The sequence below is a fragment of the Phodopus roborovskii genome, unplaced genomic scaffold, assembly GCF_943737965.1.
Source record: "Phodopus roborovskii unplaced genomic scaffold, PHOROB, whole genome shotgun sequence".
In the NCBI taxonomy this organism is placed as follows: Eukaryota; Metazoa; Chordata; class Mammalia; order Rodentia; family Cricetidae; genus Phodopus; species Phodopus roborovskii.
In genome coordinates, this window is record NW_026126598.1 from 6,240,770 (window position 1) to 6,261,982 (window position 21,213).

The 21,213-nt window shown below is 44.5% G+C and overlaps 1 protein-coding gene across 1 annotated transcript in view; it reads right to left on the reverse strand.

Annotated features, from left to right (window-relative positions):
* Galnt17 (polypeptide N-acetylgalactosaminyltransferase 17) overlaps positions 1-21,213 on the reverse strand; it is a 384,262-nt gene that overhangs the window by 19,885 nt on the left and 343,164 nt on the right. The window contains exon 7 of the mRNA XM_051204994.1: positions 4,524-4,709. Coding sequence (XP_051060951.1) covers positions 4,524-4,709 — 186 coding nt within the window. The remainder of the gene's footprint in view (positions 1-4,523; positions 4,710-21,213) is intronic.

Sequence of the window (21,213 nt, forward strand, 5' to 3'; positions counted from 1 at the left end):
ACCACACCCGGTTTATGTGGTATGGAGGAAAGAACCCAGGGCTTTCTGTGTTCTAGGCACACACCCTACCAACTGAGCTATGTGCTCAGCTCAGAGCCCAGTAGTGCTCACAGGGTTGGCTGCAGCATATGCCCTGCCTCTTAAACCTAAGGCAGAGATTATATACTCACTCCGTGGGGCACATGCAGGAGGATTTGACAGACATCTCTAGACAGGTCTCCATCTTCATCACCACTGGGGTTAAGGATCCCAGGATACAAGAATGTCAACAACCTACTCTCTGGGATTCTTCTCCTTCACAGTCCCTCAGTAATTATCTAAGACGATTACTGCAGGAATTATTTGATGATGACAAGAAAATAAATGTTTCTAGCTGCCCCCGTCTTTCACTTGTGTGTGACGTCCCTCTTTGTGGGCACTCTGTGCAGCTCATTATATGCAGGGGAGAAAATAATTTTCTGTGTGATGATGTTCTGATGAATAATTCACTCTGCTTTTATTGAAATGAACCTGTAATGGGTTGCTGTATGATGACAGGGGGAAATAAAGTATCTGAAATATGAGCCTCGGTCTCAGTCCCCAGACGACTGGGAGACAAAGGACACAGGCCAGGCTGAGAAAGGGAGGCAGGTGGGAGTCGTGGGCACTGAGAACAGTTACTGTCAAGATTTCTTCAGCAGCCAGATAAGGATTATATAAGTGTGTGTGTATTTGTTTGTTGGTGTGTATTTATGTTGTGTGTGTGCGGTTTGCATGCCTATACAGGGTCAAAAGGTCACCTTCCTCTAGTGTTCTCAACCTTATCTTTTTGTTCTTGTTTTCAGACATGATCTTGCTCTGAAGCTGAAACCCACTGGCTAAAATGCTCCAGGATCTGCCTTTCTTCTCGATGCTGGGGAACTGAACACGGATCCTCATTCTGTCACAGTAAGTGCATTTTTTACTCACTGAGCACTCTCTTGGAAAAAAAAAATCCTTTAAATATCATACTTATTAATACTTCAAGGCAAGTCTAAAAACAAAACTTAACTCTGCTTGGTTATATTTGCTATGATTAATTGAGGTGGTCAGTGGTTGTCAGTCTGTTTGAGTCATAACCTCACATGATAGATAGCCCAGGCTGGCCTTAATCTCACAACCCTCCCTGATTCATCTCCCCTAGTGTTGGGAATATAGGTTTGTGCCAATCTACTCGGCTGAAAATGGCCCCTTTTCTCTGTCCTTTCCTTTCTGTCTCTCTTCTTTTCCTCCTCGTTTTTTAAAAGGCAGGTTCTCAAGTAGTCTAGGCTGGTCTCAAATTGGCTGTTTGTGTGTCAAGGTCAACGAATGACCTTGAACTCCTGACCCTGGTGCCTCCACTGCTCCAGGGTGGGGATTATATGCTTGGCTGAAGATGGCCATTTGTTAAAAGCATGGCAAGATAGCACTCAAAATTATGGACTAATGACCTGGAATCAGCCAGGCGACTGTGCTTCAGTGTGGTTTGATTTCAGTTACCTATGATCAATCACGGTCCAGAAATTCTAAATGGAAAATTCCAGAAACAAACAGTTCATAAATTTGAAGTAAATTTCATCGCAGTATTTTGTTCTGATCACTCTATTACTAGACATTGCTGTAGGTCTCTTACTGTGCAAGTCTATATAAATAGAACTTTGTCATAGTCTGTACGTAGGAGGGAAACACAGCATCTACAGGGTGTGAGTGCTTTGTTAATCCTGGTGCATACACAGGAGTGTGGCACAGGTCTGTCACCCAGGCATGCCAGAAGCTGGGGGAGGAGGATGATGATTTGAGGCCAGCGTGGGCTATGTGGAGTGAGATCCTATGAGGAGCACAGAAAGAGGAAGGGGGAAGGAGGGAGGGAAAAGAAGGTAGGGATGGAAAGGAGGAGAAAGGAAAGAAGGAAGAAACTTTGGTTTAGTTCAGATTTAGGATTTAGTTCCAAACCATCCAGGGCTCCATACTGAGACTCGGTCTGTCCCAATGTTCCCCCGAAAAGCAGATTTGGGAGCTTTTCTGGATCATAGAATATTTGCATAACTTTTATTGGTTGAACCTCTTTCATCTGAAAACCACACATTCAGAACTCTCCCAAATCTGTTCTTTTTGAACGTGGTGTTCATGAGGCATTCACTGGGGTGCTCAGTGGTCCTGTGTATGATTTCTGGTCTTTTTAAAACTTCCTCTGTAGTACCCTATGGCCAAGCAGGGATTGTAATGGGCAAGGGTGACTCAAAGAGTCATCGCTAATGTTGACTGTCAAGTTGATGTGATCTAGAGCAGCACTTCTGGACATGTCTATTAGAATGTTTCTAGAATAGCTTCATTGAGGAAGGGAGACCCATCCTGAGTTGTGGACAGTCCCAGACTGAATAAAGAGAAAGTGAACAGAGTGAGTGCCAGCATCCATCTGTCTCTGCTTCCTGACTGTGGATGCCACATACCCTCCCCAACATGACTGGCTAGACCCTCACATTCTTGAGCCACAATAAACCATTCTTAAGTAGGTGTGGTAGCACACACCTTTGATCCCAGCACTCAAGAGGCAGATGTATCTCTGTGAGTTCAAGGCCAGCCTGGTCTACAAAGTGAGTTCCTAGACATCTAGGAGCTACATGGAGAAACAACCTTGTGTTAAAAAAAACCCAAAACAACAACAAAGTCTTTGCATAAATTGCTTTGGTTTGGCTGTTTTGTTTTGTTTTTCTAGAATAGGAACAGTAACTAATACAACAGATACAATTATTCTAGATCTTTCTCTAGAAAACAAAAATAACCCTGGTTCACCAGGGTTATGTGTTCACATCCCTGGCCTGATGATTTGAATGCATATTTTCATATTCTTTAGTTAAGAAAATTACTTCTAGTTACTATATGTTTGTGTAAGTACGTATGTGTGAGAATGAATGTAGTGCCCACGGTAGCCAGAAGAGGGCAACAGATCTCCTGGAGCTGAAGTGACAGGTGATTATGAGCCCCTGAAATGGGAACTGGACTCTGGTCTTCTGTAAGAGCAGCAATGCTCTTAACCACTGAGCCATCTCTCCCGCCCTAACTTATGTGTAAGACTAAGCAAGTCCCATCCACCTCCCAAACTACCAAGTTTCTTGTCTGTAAATGGGCAGCAGAGTAAGCTTATAACATTTACAGCATTTACAGACTATTTAACAAGGCCCAAGCTCTATTCTGTACTTGGTCATTGGGGCCCCTGTGGAGTGAGTATGAACAATTACTGTTCTAGAGATTAAATGAGCTGTTATAAATAAGAAATGTATCAAGTATCTGGGATGTACTAAGTTCTCATCAACTACATAACACGACTATATGGAGGCTTGGGCTGGGAAGGTGGCTTCATGGGTCAAAGGGATTGCTGCCAAGCTTGAAGACCCATGGTCCATCCTCAGGCCCTGCATGGTAGAAGGTTGCTAGTTTGTTCTCCCACCTCCATAGGGGTATATTAAACGTAAATTAAAAAGATGTAAAGGCATACCACATTCAATGGCTATGCAGTATAAAGGGGGAGAGCACTTCTTAAGGATATAGTTCAATAACTGTAATGAGGCAGGTCTGTGTCACAAGTGTCAATGTAGCTACTTGCGGGACTAAGATAGGAAGGTCAAAAGTTCGAGATTAGCTTGGCCTGCAGAGTGAATTCAAGGTCAGCCTGGGCAATTTAGTGGGACCCTGTCTCAAAAATGAAAAGAAAAACAATGGTTGGAGGGACGGCTCTATGGTAGAGCATCTCTCCAGAAGTCCTCAGTACCAGGGGCTGAGGTCATGGCTCAGTGGAAGAGCACCTGCCTAGAATCCCCCAGTGAGGGGCTGAAAGTACTTTCCTAGCATACAGCAGCACCTAGGTTCAACCCCGAATACTGGGGTGGGAGGAGCTGGAACAATGATACAATTCACACACTTATCTTCCACTCGCTGAAACCTTGCACACATTATTTCTGCTGTTTGGTTGAAACAGAGGAAGACCTGCCATCACTCCCATTTTACTGTTCAGTATCTGTAACTATGGAGAAGTGTTGTGTGAAGATTTCATCAATCATGAGACAGGTAGGATTCAGACCAAGTCGGGCACGGACGTGGGGCTCCAGCTGGGAGCCTGTAGTAACCACAGATTTCCCTGCAGCCTCAAGCAGAACATGAGGAGGTAAGGATGGAAAGAAGAGTCACAGCCTTCAGTCCGGGCTTGTCCCTGGCAGCTGGAGCTCCATGGGAGGGCACACAGCAAGAGCAGAAGATGGCTGTGTTGCCCAAATCTGGGCAAAGACCTTCCAGACACAGCCTATGCTCAGAATGGAGAGGGGATGCTAGTATAAGACGATTTGGATTAACACAGCAACAAGATCTGCGAATCTCTGTAAGTGGATTGATGCCTTTCTATTGTGTTTGCCTCAGTGCTAAGAGGATCAAAGGAGCCTTGGCAATGAGAGAACCATCGGCTTGTTAAGGGGGTCTGTGGCCTGCCTGAGAACCAAGCTTATTGTTCTAGGCTGGTAGGGAAAGGTTCCCACCTCCAGAGGCAGATTCCACGCTATGTACACGTGAGACTTGTAGTCGTCCATCCAGACCTCGGCTACCCGGAGTGCATTCCTCTTGGTGTAGAAGCCGATGTTGCTGTTATAGGGTTTCTTCTTCCTCTCGATATGGGCCACCCTTGAGCAAGGAAGGACCTCCATGCTGCCACCACAGAGCCATACCTGGAGGCAGAAGGACTTGATCAGTATGGCAGAGGATATCACAGAGGCCACTGCCCTCCCCACAAACCCCAAACCATAGGCCCTAGTTTCCTTTCTTGTTGCAACTTAAGGTGTAAAAGGGCGCCTCTGGCTTACACTTCCAGGTCATAGCCCATCACCGAGAGAAGTCAGGATAGGAACTCTAGCAAGAATTTGAAGGCAGGAAACATGGAAGAATACTGCTTACTGGTACACGCAAAGGGGTAGATAGCTTTCTGATACAACCCAAGATCATCTGCCTAGGGAATGGTGCCACCCACTCCTATATTGACTAGCCATCAGGACAGTCCCCCTCCCCCCTCCCCAGACATCCCCATAGGCCAGTCTCACCTAGGCAATTACTCCCACATGACTCTAAGCTATACAAACTTGACAGTCAAAGCTAACTATGACATTTAATACGACTGTCAGTTTGAATGGATCTAGAAGACAAACTGTGGCATGTCTATAAGAGAGTTTCTACATTAACAAGGGAGGAAGACTTTCCTTGAATTTGGGTGGCAGCCTTGAATGGGTTGGGCTCCTGGGCTGAATAAAAAGGAGAAAGTGGCCAAGCATCACAGCATCCATCTCTACTTCCTTACTGAGAAAGCAACATGACCAGCTGCCCCCTGCTCCCGCCACCATGCCTTCCCACGGCAATGGCCTGAACCTCCTGAACTGTATTAAACTGCTTCTTATCAGGTATTTGGTCACAGTAATGAAAAAGTAGCTGGCTCGTCTGATTTCTACTCAGGCTACTTTTTTTTTTTAAATTTTATTTTATTGTTAGCTGAGGTCTTTGGGAGAACATGGCTGTGGTTCCTCCAATATCATCTATCTCGTTTTCCCTTCATGGCGTATGTGTGTTTTTCTTCTGGATTCTGTGGGCACACGCACACATGTAGTATTCATATATGTGAGTAGCTCTGAACATACAATTAGAAACAGTAAAAAATGGCACATCTTATTAAAAAGTTAACAAATGTAAGTGCTGGGGTAGATTGTTGAGCTGGTAAAGTACCTACTGTGCAAGAAAGAATATCTGAGTTCAACCCTAGAAGATATCAGACCTGGCAGCTTGTGCTTGTAATCCTAGCTATGGGGAGGTGGAGGCAGAAGCTTCCCCGTGTTCACTGGCCAACCACCCAGCCTCCTTGGTGAGCTCCAGCCAGTGAGAGATTGTCTCCTCCCCCACCCCCCAAAAAAAGAGGTGAGCAACATCTGAAGAATAACACCCGGGGATGTCCTCTAACTTCCACACACAAAGCCACATATATAAACACAAGCACACACACAAATAAATCTTTAAAAGAATATTAAGCTTATTTCTTAATGAAAGGTGAGTGTGGGTGGGGGGAGGTCCACTTCCTGGAACGAATACTCTGAAGGATCTCAGGTTGTGATGTGCACCTCATCTCTTGGAAGTATTAAAGGGGCCTTGTGCAGGCTAGGTGAGTATTCTAGCACTCAGCCATCTGTCCAGCCTGTGTGACATACATTCTTGCTATTTGTGAGACACACAGGATGTCACTGTCTTCACAGCGATCTTCTGAGACTCTCAGAACAGTGCAGCTCACCTCCATTCACACGAGCTCTAACGATGGCCTCTCAGGTTGTTGATACACAGAGGGCTTCCTCCTCCTCCCCTTGAGGGTGTGCATTTCTGCAATCTTAGGAACTCTCTCCCAAATGTCTTCTGTGTCCCTGGCTAGGTCACACTGAAGCCCATTCAAATTAATTTTCCATGGATCAAAGCAACAATGAGCTGGGCCTAGTGGCACAGTTTAGTCATCCTAAGTACTTGGAAGACTGAAGCAGAGAGATCACATCAAGTTCAAGTACTGCTTGGGCAACTTAGACTGTCTCAAAATAAAAAGAGGGCTGGGGTGTATTTCAGTAGTAGAACACCTGCTTACAATCCCTCAGGGTGGGGTGGGGATCCATGGTAAAGCTGCTACACAGCTTGCACGAGGTCCTGGGTTCTGTCTCCAGTACTGAACAAAACAACAACAAACCAATAACACCACTAGTAAGCAACACTGATGATCTCTCAATCAGAAATGACATACAAATAATCTATCTCATCGGGTCATCTAAGTATAGGTAAATTTCAGTCTTTTTTTTTTTTTTTTTTTTTTTTTTGTAAAATATGACTAAAAAGTTACTAGATATCTGGCTAAGAACATATTTAAATTTGTTCATTCCTTTCTTCTTTGGGACTACTTGCCCCAGAAGGGTACGCTCACTACCCCAATCCCTACCCCTGGTAACTCTCCCCAGTACTTTGTGCCAGGCTGGGGAGACTAGCTATCTCCCCTTTCCCCGGTTTAAATGTATCTTATCTTCCACAATTGGATGGATGCTTCAGAGCTTTCCTCCTAAATTCCTTTTTACAAGAATTCAATTTCAATCTTTGGCTTTATTTATTACAGTTTCTCAGAAATAGGATTTACAAATGCAGATCTTGAGACATATCTCAAGTTAAGCACCGCAATGGCAAGAACCCCTAAACATCTAGATTCTACTGCTGGTTGGGTCGATGCAAGCCATTTCTCTTAGCACAAGCTGAGGAATTAAAATGAACCTTGGGAAGTGGCATGTGATTCTGAGGAAGAAAGAAAGGCATTAGTGAAAGCAGCCCAGTTCACTGAGCAGAGCCCAGGGACCGAAGGGATTCTTTTCCTTCCTTTCTCTTCTTTTGTTTGTTGTTTTTTTAAACAATCACACTGGTCTGAATGTATCACCAGTTAAAAAATCATTATGGCTTTACCACCCAGTGGAATAGCGTGCTGTTGTCATATGTGATCATGCTCCTGTGTTAGGAAAAAACATACCATGGAATCTTTGTACATGTGTAAGTCCTGCTTATTCTGTTTTTCCTCTTTCCTCAAATCCCTTCATTTTTCTTGCGTTCCCTCCTTCTCTCCTACCTAAAATCGTATTCCTGCTTCAAATCTGGTTCTTCCTTGGTGCTATGGTAGAGAATGGGGATAATAGCATCAAGATTATTAACACATGAAGGCTGAAAAGATGGCTTAGTGGCTGAAGGCCTTTGCATACAGGAGTTCCATTCCCTTGAGTCCACAGGTGGAGGGAGAAAATTGACTCCTCAAGTTGTCCTCTGACCTCTACATACACTGTGGGGTATGTGCACACATGCAGAGTAAATAAAATATAATAAAACTTTAATATCAACACATGAAAGAACCGGGTGGCAAAGACTAGAATCTCTTCCCAACCTGGGCTCCACAGAACAGTGTGTGTGTTTGAGAAAAGCCCATGGGAGAGGCAGGGTTGATGTCAATAAGTCGTGAGCCTCCTGGACCAGCGTGTTTAAATAGATAGATGCCCTTTTACACTCTGCTCAAATACTCGTTCACTTTAAAAATATATTTATTTTTTACATGTGTGTGTATTTACACATGCCCCACAGGGCATGTGGAGGTCACAGGACAACTTGTGGAATATCGATTTTCTCCTACTATCACGGTTTCCAGAGACCGAACTCAAGTCCTTGGGCTTGTTAGCAAGTGTTCTTATAATTAGATACATTTTACTAGCCTCGGTCCCTTTTCTTAATAAGCCATCTCTATTTCTATTTCTACTTTTTGGTAGTGTGCAAGTGCGTGTGCGTGAGCGCGTGTATTTTGGTTTTTCAAGACAGGATTTCTCTGTGTGAAATTCACTTTGTAGACCAGCCTGACCTTGAACTCACAGAGATCTGGCTGCCTCTGCCTCCTGAGTGCTGGGATTAAAGGCATGTGCCATCACTGTCTGGCTTCTATTTCTATTTTTAACCATGTATCTCACATACATACATACATACATACATACATACATACATACATACATATATATATATATTCTGCAGAAAAAAACTAAAAACATCATTGGGTGTTTCTCAGGGCTTAGATACAGACTGTGATTGTATAATTTTTAATTACCATCTTCATGGGACCCAGAATCATGTGAGAGATAAGCCTCTTGACATGCCTATGAGACATCATTTAGTTTAAGTAGTTCTCAACCCATGGGTCACGACCCCTTCCAGTGTGAAAATATCCTTTCACAAGGGCCACATACCAAATTCCCTCTATCAGATTTACATTATTTACATTATGACCCATAACCATAGCACAGTTTCAGCTATGAACTAGCAATGAAAATAATTCTATGTTTTGGGGATCACCACAACATGAAGAACTACATTAAAGGGCCACACACAGCATTAGGATGGTTGAGAACCACTGCTTTAGATTAAGGTTAGTCTCTGAGATTACTGTGAAGGATTTTCCTGATTGGCTTAACTAATATGTGAACAGGCATCTTGACTATGGGCAAGATCATTCCCTGGCCAGGCAACAGTGAAAGACAGAAAGTGAGCTGAACACACACATTCATTGCTTTCTTCATCCTGGCTTTTCCTGCAATGAGACTTAGGGCTTTGACTTCCCCGCCATGATGGAATGTATCTCTAAATATAAGACAAAATACTACTTTAGATTGTTTTTACCAGGGTATTAAAAAAAACTTTAATATTTTCTTTATTTGTCTCTGTGTGCATGTGTAGAGGCCAGAGGATGGTATCACATTTCCTGGCGCTAGAGTTGTAGTTGGTTGTGAGCTACCTAGCATGGGTTCTGGGAACCACACTCAGGTCCTCTGCAAGACAAGTATGTGCTCTCTACCACTGAGCCATCACTCCAGCCCTTGTCCAGGGGTTCTTATCAAAGCAACCCAAGGGTAACTAAGACATGCATCCAAACAGACCTGTCTTCCTTCCTTCCTTCCTTCCTTCCTTCCTTCCTTCCTTCCTTCCTTCCTTCCTCCCTCTATAGCAGCTCAAACTAAGCAGACATGAAGTATTTTACTGCTCTGTGTTCCCAGAACTTGAGGTCTTTGACTTACAACAATTTGTTTTCAGTCATTGAACCCAACACCACATACACATTTATGAGGACCAGCAATGAGTAAAATGCCGCCGGGGTAGGAAGATAATACAGATATGGAGGCCACTGACAGAGTTCACAACCTTCACTGCTTGCTCAGTGCTGTGGGAGAGCCGGGGGAGAGCTGCAAGCTGCCTTATCACTTTCATATGAAAGTTTCCAGAAGGCAGGTGGGTGATGACATTGTATTCACTTTTCTATCTATGCATATTATTCATCCTTCTACCACAATTTAGTGTTCATTTTGCTGAGGATTAGAAAGCAGCTGTTAGAATGTAATTATAGATAATCTATGCTTAGCCACAGGAGGAGAGTGATTATATTTAATTCTGTCTTCAACACCAAAGGCCACAGCTTTGAGACTTGGGAGGAAGCTGGTATTTATATTTTTAAAAGATTGATTTCTTATTTTTAAGGTGTATGTGTGTGTGCGTGTGTGTGTGTGTGTGTGTGTGTGTGTGTGTGTACCTGTACTGTGTCCACAGAGGCCAGTAGTGATGGACAGGACTACTGGACCTGCACTGATATTGGAAGTTAGGAACAGAACTTGGGTCCTCTGTAAGAGCACTGTATGATCTTAATTGCTGAGCCATATCTCCAGCCCAAGTTTTCACACTGATTTCAGAGTATGCAATGGTTAATCTTCATTGTCTACTTGAAAAGCTGGAGATACACTTCTGGGCATGTCTGCAAGGAAGTTTCCAGAGAGATATAACAGAGGAAGGAAGGACTGCCCTGAATTTGGGTGACATCTTCTCATCTAGGCTGGGGTCCTCGGCTGAATAAAAAGGAGAAAGTGAACTGGGCACCAACATTATTGGTCTATGCTTCCTGACTGTAAGCACAACTTGGGAGCTGCCTCACTCTCCTGCTGCTATGCCTTCCTCACCACAGTGGACTGTAGCCCCTCAAACCAAGAGCCACAGTTAAAGTAAAGACAGGCACAGGCTCCCATAGGCTTGGATTCTCAGAGCTATTCTGTGAGCTCAGTCACTGTGGGTCTTTACACCTTACCTGCTGGTGAGCTCCATCAGTTGATGTCATAATGTCTTTGGGACTTAGGTAGACATTCCTCAACAGGGTGCTACCCTCCTATACCGAGACAATGGTAAATTGTCCCTTTATTTAATAGAAACCTCACTCTGGGTCCCTATTCTAGTCACATTTCTGCTGCTGTGAGAAAATGTTCTGCCAAAAAAAGCAACATATACAGATCCGCAAGGTACAATCCATCATTTTATGGAAGTCAAGGGAGGAACTCAAGCAGCTCAGCACAGTCAAGAGCAAAGAGACATGAATGCACACTCCCTTGCTTGCTTGCAAACAGCTTGATTTCATAACTCATATGGTAGGCACATGACCCTCCAATGTCCGCACAGGGAGGTCAGAGAATAACTCTTTGGAAGTTGGTGCCACACATAATGGGTTGTGTTTTTCTATATTAACAAATCTCCCATGCACGTGCCTACATTCCAACCTGATCTAGAAAGCACCCCAGGTGACTCTAGATCACCTGAAGTTGACAAGTCTAAACTAACCATCACAGGCCGGCTCTCTGATTCTCTTCTGTCTATGAACCAGTCTAGCCACCTGTGACAACTTCTACTAGAAAACCTCATGCCTTCTACTAGTGTTGGGCAGTGTTTCCTGCTAGTGACAGCAACCAAAGTGTGGGCTTCACAGTGTCGTGGGCACCCCACTTCCAGCCCCCTCCCCTTTGGCTGGCTTGGCATAAGGCTCTTCTTTTTCACCACCCGCTTTCTGTGGTTTCAAAGTCAGTGTAACTTCTCCATCCCATTTCCCACTGCATGGTCAAACCAGGAAGCTACCTACTGAAGGGAGAAGAGCCACAATGTGGAAGTAGTTGAGATCTTTTAACAATTGCATGGACGGTTCCCTGCCAATATCTAGCATGAATTTATTCTCTGTGTCTGTGTGGTGTATGTCTGTCTGTGTATATGCACACACACATATATGTGTGTGAATGTGCATATGGACACCAGAGGTCCAATGAGGTGTCTGTCTTTCGATCACTTTCCACTTTATTTTTTTGAAACAGGGTCCCACTGAACCCTCAACTCATTTACTTAGCTATATTGGTTAGTCAATGAGTTCTAAAGATCTGTTTCCACAATTTCTCTCACCCAATCATCCTATCTCTGGAATGTACAGCCACATACTGCCTGCTCATATTTTTTAAATATGTGCTAGGCACATTTACCCATTGAGCCATTTTCCCTGACCTCCATGAGTTTACGTGCCAGGGACCCAAAGATAGGGCCTTCCTTGTAAAAGCTGGGCAACCATTCTTCCATAGTCCCAGCCTCACCATGGATTTTTAATTTGTTAGTATTCTTTTGTTTAGGAGGAGGAATGTGCCCATGTGTAGGTCACATGACAGCTTACGGGAGGCAGTTCTTGCTTTCTAACATGTGGGTCCCAGGGATTGAACTCAGATCATCAGGCTTGGCAGCAAGCTCCTTTACTGCCTGAGCCATTTGTCCAGTCCAGATTTTTTTGTTCACATTAAACCACAGAGATGTGGAATTGAGCATGTTCCAGGGACCTGAGTGGTTGCCCCAGGCACTCTGCAGTCCTTACTTTGGACTGCAAGCTGTTGAGTTTTGAGAAGCCCAGGTTTTTAAAGGATTTAGTATCCAGAAGCAAACAGCCTCACTGAACTTGGAGTCATTTCATCTGTTTCCCTCCTGGAAAACAATCCATCCCCATTGTCCATGGAAGTAGGATCCTGCCCTGGGATATTGCAAACTTCCCTGACCTCTCTCATCCCATTCACTGCTTGGCCCCGTTTGGGGACCAGTTTCACATTTGAGAAATCTGTTGGAACAGGCAGCCTGTGGCAAAGCAGATAAAAGGGGACACGGTCTTTTAAATTGTTAAACAGTTCTTTTCTGGGGGTGTTTTGTTCTGGCTGGCATGACACTATGTCCTGTATATCTCTTAGGTCCTGGGGTCTGAAATGTCATCTCTTGCGTACTGCCAGCTGCCGCCGCCAAGGGCTGACAGCCTGGATCCCACAGTGTCTGAGAGGTGGATGGAGCAGGTGTGACATCCATTCAGAGACAGCTCCTTGACAATGAAAGCCAGCATGATCAAAACGGCAAACCCAGGGAGGGTGTTATTATCTTCTGTGCAAGACTTTTTTTCCTTGTGTAAAAATGCACAGTATGCTTGCTTGGGCTTGGACAAAATTTTTTTATATTCGGTTTTTTTTTCAGTTATTTGTGTGTGTGTATATGTGTCTGTCTGTCTGTGTACCACAGTACTCATGTGGAAGTTGAAGACAACTTTCAAGAGTTGGTCCTCTCCTTCCACCATGTGGGCCCTTGGGATCAAATTCAAGTACTCAGGCTTGCTGGTCAATGCCTTTATCTGTGAGCTATCATGCCAGACCCTAATATTTTGTTTTAAAAGTAGGTTTATGTTCTGTAACCTAGACTAGTCCCAAACTCACAGCAATACTCCTGCCCCAACCTTTGAGTTGAGGTTTCAGGAGATCTTTTACTAATGTCTCCACAAACACGACTTGTTGTTGTTTTATAAGGGGCAGGGGCATGCCAAAGAGGCACTTGATCTTCATTCATCCTGTGATGTCTGGGGCTATTCTGATCTTTTTCTATTCTTTACAGAGGGACTGCCATAAAGGATTGGCTTAATATTTTACACTGGGGGCTGGAGAGATGGCTCAGAGGTTAAGAGCACTGGCTGTGTTCCTTTCAGAGGTCCGGAGTTCAATTCCCAGCAACTACATGGTAGCTCACAACCATCTATAATGCAATCTGGTGCCCTCTTCTGGTGTACAGGCAAAATACTGCATACATAATACATATATTAAAAAAAAAAAAAAAAAAGAGCAGCTCACTGATGTCCGGCATTTGACCCCCTCTATTGACCTCAGCAGGCGCTGCACTCATATGCACACGGACACATGTACATCATTTTAAAATTAATAACTAAAATGTAAATTTGTACTGATGAATAACCAGAGGAACCTACATTCCCAGTTCTACAAGGAAACAGGGATCATGGTTTATCTTCCTGGCAGCTATTTTCCCCGCCCCACTCGGGCTTTGTTTTCACTTACCCTCGTTTTTCTAAATAACAGTTTCTAGGTTGCAAAGGATGATTACCCCCATTCAGAGAAAATGGTGCCAGTGGTGTGCATGTGGACCGGGCAGCACCCTTCCCACATCCATTCTTCATCCTGTCAGATCTTGTCTCCTCTGATGAGACTGCAGGAAAATCGTTCCAGTGGGTGGACCCATAATGGAAATCTCCATGTGGCAATGAGGACCAATTCTTCAGGGTCACCGGATAGTTGGCTACTTCTGTCTAGCATTTTAATCCATCCTGGGGTTAATGGGATTCCATGTGTGTGACAAGCATTTGATAGCTTAATGCATCTCTTTCAAGCTATTTTCAGCTATATACTATGGCTTAGGTAGGCTTGGATATTACCCAGGCTGGTCACTAGGACCCATTGTTGTGGCTGAGGTGACAGAGAGCTCAGTTACACCTATCAGAGATGAACTGTGGATCCACAGCCACCTCCCCGCCCCCCAACACTCTCATTTTGAAGTTGCTCAGTATGGGAGTCTTCTGGCAACAAAGTTGAGACACCAGCCTAAGAGGATAGTGGACATCTGTCTTTGTAAGCAGCAGGCACCTCAAAGGCATTATGGGAGAAGATGGAGCCTCACTAAATGGCTAGCTTTCTTTCAGCTATGTGCAGAGTGGAGAGAAAAGCAAGACCCGGTGGGAGGGGCTCTCCGGAGTGCCATCTCACTGTGAGCTAGTCGAAGTCCTAACCTCCATGGTGTTCCTACAGTGACTATAAATTGACATTCACATTACAGTGTGTGGGATTTCCCTTGTCTTGGAGATCGATGAGAAGGTTCAGCGGGTAAAGGTACTTGTGTAAAGCCCCATGGCCTGTGTAATCCCTGGGACCCATATGATGGAAGGGAGAACTGAATCCTGAAGATGATCCTCAGACCTGACCTGAACATGTATATCATAACACACACACACACACACACACACACACACACACACACACACACACACACGCATGCACCAAATGGAAAAAAGTTCTCTCTTATCTAAATAAGTTCTCTTTTCTCTAAATCTTCACCAGCATTTGTTGTTTTTGAACTTATTTAATTACATTATGTGTTGTCCAGAAGACAACTTCAGGTATCATCCCTCGGGGTATCTTCCAGTTTTCTTTTGAGACAGGCTCTCTCACCACCCTGGGCTTTGCTAAAGTAGGCCACACTAGTTGGCCAGAAAGATTTCAGGGACCTGCTTGTCTCAGCTTCCCATCTCCTAGCGTGCACTTGTTCTTACAAGGGATCTGGGGCTCAAACTCAGGTCCTCACACCTGCACGACCAGTGCTTTACCAACTAAGCGCATTGACTCAGCCTTCCTTTCAATCATCGGTGTATAGTAATTGGGCAAAGTAAGGGATTGCATTGTGATACACCCATATGTACACAAACTGTATTTGTATGCTATGCACCCTCTGTTGTCTTTTATGATCTACCCCAAACCCCTTGTTTTCCTATTCTCTCTCTACTTCTGTTCTAGTCAATGTTAACTGTCAACTTGAGATGGCCTATGGGCACTGTCTTGATTATTAAATGGTGTAGGAGGGCCTAGGACACTGTGGGTGGCACTGTTCTCTGGGAAGGTGACCCAGGAAAATATAAGAGAGGAGAAAACAAGCTGTGAAGCCCAGCAAGGGTATGTATAATTTTCTCTCTGCTCTTATCTGTGGATGTGGTATGACTAGTTGATTGGGTTCCTTCTTTGATTTGCCCAAGTGAGAGACTGTAATTTGAAGTTTTAAGCCATAGAAACCCTTTACTCCCCTATGTATTTGGGTATTTTTTGCAACAGAAATAAAACTAGAACTCTTCTACTGGGGTGGTGCTATCTCACTGTGGTTTTATTTAGATTTTTGTTTATTCATTTTACACTATGAGCATTTTGGAGTATGCCTATATTATGTCTGTACACACTGCCCACAAAGACCGGAAGAAGGACGTTAGATCTCCTGAAACTGGATTTACAGATGGTTATAAACCTACATGTGTGTGCTGGGAATCAAACCTGGGTTCTCTGGGTGAGCAGCCAGTGCTCCTAACTGCTGAGCCATCTTTCTGGCCCCTCACTGTGATTTCAATTTGCATGTCCCTGAGGTTTATTCTCATGTTCTTATTAGGCAGTTCTGTTTCTTCTTTGGATATAAATCCATTCAGATCACTTGCCCATTTTAAAACTGTATTATTTCTTCTTTCCATTTGTGATGGGGAGCTATGCCAACTCGAGACAAATCACATGAAGAGAGTGTCTCAGAGAGGAATTGTCTAGATCAGGTCGGCCTGTGGGCATGTCTGTGGGGGACTGTCTTGACTGGGAAGACAGGTAACTGGGTGTTACCTCCAATCCAGATAAAAAAGACCCAGAAGGAGACATGGTTGTTTGCTCATTTGGCCTTCACTCTTGCTGGTGCATCCACCTATCTATCCTATTACTGCCACTACAGATTCTTTCTCTGTTATTAGAAACACTTTCACTGGATTTTCCATGTAGTCTGAGGATTACTGGCTCTCCAAATATTTAGTGCCAGATTGGGACTGCTGAGGCACCCAGCTTTGTGTGTGTAAGACACAGGGCAACCTTACCTATCATCCTCAGGTATTATCTGCCTTGTCCCTAAGACAGGGTCTCTCACTGGCCTGGAGCTTGCTGATTTGGCAAGGCTGTCTGGCCAGCGTAGATCCCTGGGGCTGACTGCTGGCTGCACCACCCCAGCATTGGGATTAACAACACCTATCATCATGCTTGACTTTTCTTTGTGCAGGGTCTGACGGTTGAACTCAGGCTCTTGTGCTTACAAAGCGAGTATCTTACTGTCTGAGCCCTCTCCCTAGCTCACAGATTTTTAAAAAACATTTTTCGTTACGTATTTGTATGGATGTGTCTATGTGAGTGCTGGTATCCGAGGAGACCAGAGGTCTCCATTGAAAGCCCTGGACCTGGGACTGCAGACAGTTGGAAGCAATCTGACACGGGTACTGGGAAACAAGTTTAGGTCCTCTAGAAAGCAGCAAGCACTCCTAACCACAGAGCTGTAGCCTTAGTGCCGCCCCCTCTTGGGTATTTGTCATGTGATGAATAACTGACTAACACACTTGGGGCAGGCCACCCTCATACTAATAGAAAAAAAAAAGATGAGTGTGCAAGTCCAAACGAAGCATAGGAATGGGGTTTTCTCTTCAGCTTCTGAACTGCAAATGCCAGCTGTACCCTGGGTTTGTCACCAGCTGGCAGGAATGAGTTAAAGGCTCGGTTCTCAAGTTGCCCCCTTTCTCTCCAGCATTTTCAGGCAAGCAAGTAATAAGCGACCAGAAAACAGGACTTCAAGAACGAATTCAACCAAACAAATGCTAGGAGAGTCCTCCGGGGGCCTGTAGAGGGCAATGAGGCATGTTATATGAAGATTAGCAGAGAGATCAGGCAATCTTTCTAAATAAATAAATGATGAGGTGGTAAATGCTGGCCGCCACCTTCATTTCCTCAGCTATTTTTTCCCTTGAACATTCACTGCCTGGTCAAAGAACTTTGCTCCTTATTCAGACAGACGCTGGGGGAGTGCGACCCAAATGAGTCAGCATGCTCCCGTGGCTCTCAGCCCGTGCCTCCTAAAAAGGAAAAACCATCAATCCAAGGGAGCATGATTTGAATGCCCCTTTCTATAATTAAATATTTTAATATTTGATTTTAATTATATGTATGTGTTTATCTGTGTGGGGCTGAGTACTTGTGTGTAGTTGTCTGCAAAGGCCAGAAGGGGGCATCCGATTCCCTGGAGCTGGAGTTACTGGTGGTGTTGTGCCACCCAGTGAAGGTGCTGGAGACGGAACCAGGTTCCTCTGCAAGCTCAGTACATACTCCTAACCACAAGCCATCATGCCAGCTCCACTTCCTCCGATGTGTGTAACGATGCAAAGTTCCTACACTGCGCCTGCACACCAGTACAGCTGGCACCTGTAGCTGAGCTGAGTCTGGGACAGGAGAAAGAAAGGCACACTATCCACTAGTTCCCTTTTCCTGTTGCTGAGACCAAACACCTGGCAAGAAACGAGGAAGAGTCTATTCTGGTTCACTGTCCAGAGGGTACAGTCCGTCATGGTGGGAACCCACTCCTATCTGTGTAGTGGGAGGAGGCTGTTTGTTCATGTCCTGACCAATCAGGAGGGAGAGATGGGTAATGCCAGTGCTCACCTGACTTCCTCCTTTTCCCTCTCTATTTCATCAGGCTCATCAGCTCATGGGACAATGCTGCTGTTGTCTAGGGTAGATCTTCCTCTCTCTGCAAACACCCTACTTGATACACCCAGAAGTGTTCTGCATTAACGCCCTGGATGCCTTTCCTTCTTTTCCTCCCTTCCATCATGTCGTCCCTGTCTCCATCTTTCCTTCGCCTCTCTCTCTAGTCTACACACCTCTGAATCCTTTAAGGGATCACCCACATGGCACAGCATTTGGACCCTGTAAATACTGCTAGCTTAAACCATGGGTGGGTGAGATAGTAGGTAGGAATACCTCCTGGGACAGTGGGGGATTCAAGTTGGAATCCCCAGAAACCCCCCCAAAAAGCTATGTGTGGCCACATGAACCTATAAGTCTAGCACTGGGCATAAGTTAGAGACAGGAGGAATCCCGGGGCTTCTGGCTGCCAACCTAGCTAAAACATAGCAGGCTTGTTCAGCATGAGACTTTGTCTCAAGGGCGTAAGGCAGACAATAGAGGAAGAAACCATTGTCCTCTTTGGTCTCTGCACATATTCATACCAACTGATGCACACTCACACGTGTACATACATAGTGCACATGAACACACACATACACACACTTAAAAACACGTCTCATTCCAGGCTCTCCATGTCTCAGACTGGTTACTGGACAATTTGCTTCCTCAAAGTTCATCATCTGTGTTCAGCACCTACATTTGCTTGTACCAAAGCTGCCAACATTTCTCCCCTGGATCATTTTTTAATCTTACCTGCCTGAGACCTGTTGGATGCCCCCTCTCGAAACCCAGAGAACAAGGAGGGATCCTTTAGAACATAGGAGAAAGCATGTCTGTATGAGTCAGAGTTCTCCAGAGATATGAGCCCTCATAATCCACATCCATATGCATGTACATACCTATAGATTATATATTATTAATATACAATACATGTGAATCTTATACATGCTATGTTTAAAACAGTTCATGTTTATTATGAGTCTTATATATTACTTGTATAGTACCATGTTATGTGTGCATACATTCCTTACGAGGAATTTCCTTACAGTTACAGTGGCTGATAAATCTCACAATCTGCCCTTCAGTTGCCAGACCAACTGAAGATAGCTAGGCTGAATCTTTTTTGTGCTCTCCAGACATGTTGGTCACACTTCTGGTCATAACTTCTTTTCCTGAATGCTCTTGCTCTAGAGACACCTTCCCAGATACCCAGGGGCCCTATTTAACCCAACCTCCTCAGGCTGGCAAATCAATACAAAAACTAATGTCATAAAGTTCACCTACCCAGAGCACACACAGAAAGTTAAATGATGGCTGACTCCTCCCATGGCTCATGAGGAAGGCTTGGCTTGCAGTGCAGCAGTGCTTAGAGGTAGAACTTTGGGAGGAAAGTCCCTTGATGGAAGTGGGGCATTAGGCCTTAGACCTCCTCAACTGATCAGCCCATTGATGGATATGGACCAGTGAAGGGTTCTATCTAGTCAATGGATGGATCCTTAAGGTTCAAACCTCATCAACAGGGTCAGTTCATTGGTGGATCCACAGCTTCATGAGTATACTAGTTACTTTCCTATCATGATTACACCATGACCAAAAGTGTAATTTTTTTATTTTTAAATTTCATTTTACAGCCTGTAGTCTTTCATCTGGGAAAGTCTTGGCAGGAGGTCAAGGCAGGGGCTGATGCAAAGGCCATGGAGGGATGCTGCTTTACTGACTTGCTCTGCAGGGCTTGTTCAGCCTGTTGTCTTAAACACCCCAGGAAAATGGACCCTGGGGTGGCACTGCCTCCAGTAGACTGGGCTATCCCATATTAACCATTAATCAAGTGAATGCTCTACAGGCTTGCCTACAGACCAGTGGACTATGAACTGAAATCTGAAACTATGATGCAAAATAAACTTCAAATATTTTGTCACCATGGCAAAAAAAAAAAAAGCTCTCTAACACACCTTCCTACCCTTCTGTTCTCTGGCCAGCCACTACAGTACTGGGAATGAACTCACCCTTTAGATTAGACTTGGAATAGTTAATTAAGTACTCTGTCAGAAGGAAACAGGCTAGACAGCAACTGGAATGGGTGATGGGATGCAGGGCATCCCACTGGGATAAGTCCTCCCAGTATGGTGGGTTTCTTTGTGGGCAATAATTCACATAATGTAAAGAAGGATGGTCCAGATTGGCAGGTTCTGGGAGGTTCTAGTTTGAGCTACTTACATACAATCTCCAGTTGTATAATTCTCTGCCATGCAAATCTGAACTATGCAAATCAGGACCATGCAAATTACTAATGCAAATCAGAGCTCAGTCCTGGTCAGAGGCTATGGTCATAGCATGATTGGCTGCTGCTGGGTGATGCCAGGTTACAGCACTCTTTGGCTAGCTTTCCAGTTTTCTGGACCCTGCCAGTGAAAATTCCCTAATGGGGACCCTGCTCCACTCCACTGTCTGGTCGTTTATCCTTCTTCAGCCACCTAGTTCTAGGCACATTGACCTCTCTCTTATTCCACAACTGGGCTCAACAGTGTCTGTACTGGCTGTGCTTTCTCTGTTTATTAGTTACTTTTCTGTTGTCACAATACAATACCCTGATAAAAACTCAAGTTAGGAAAGAAAGGCTTTCATTTTATTGACTCGCAGTTCCAGAGAGCGGCACAGTATATGGTGGTGGAGAAAGCACAGCCACAGAAGCATGAAGCTGGCCTAGCAGCGAGGAAGTCATCTGCATTCAGAAAGCAGAGAAAACAGCAAGTAGGGGCATTCTATATGCCCCTTCAAAGCCCACAGTGACATACCTCCTCCAGGAAGGCTACACTTTCTAGGGGTCTCAATCTTCCCAAACAGCGCCACCAACTGGGGACCAAGTATTGAGACACATGTGTCTGTGGGAGATGCTTGCATTCAAACCACATGTATGGAATATTCGTCCCTCAGAAATCCATGGCTTGCTCTTTGCCTTTGAATCAACTATTTAAACACTTCCTCACCTCTGCCCATACCATTCAAATCTACTCCACTAAATTATACATCAATTTCTTTCTTATTCACTCCACAGACTGGGCCTATTTTGCTTCTATGTACAGGGATATGGGTATGGAGGTCATGTGCTGACATTTCCAGCTTTTGGTACCCTGGATGAAGAACTGGACCCATGACATATGGCTAGTGATAAAACAGGCAGTTTATTAAGAAA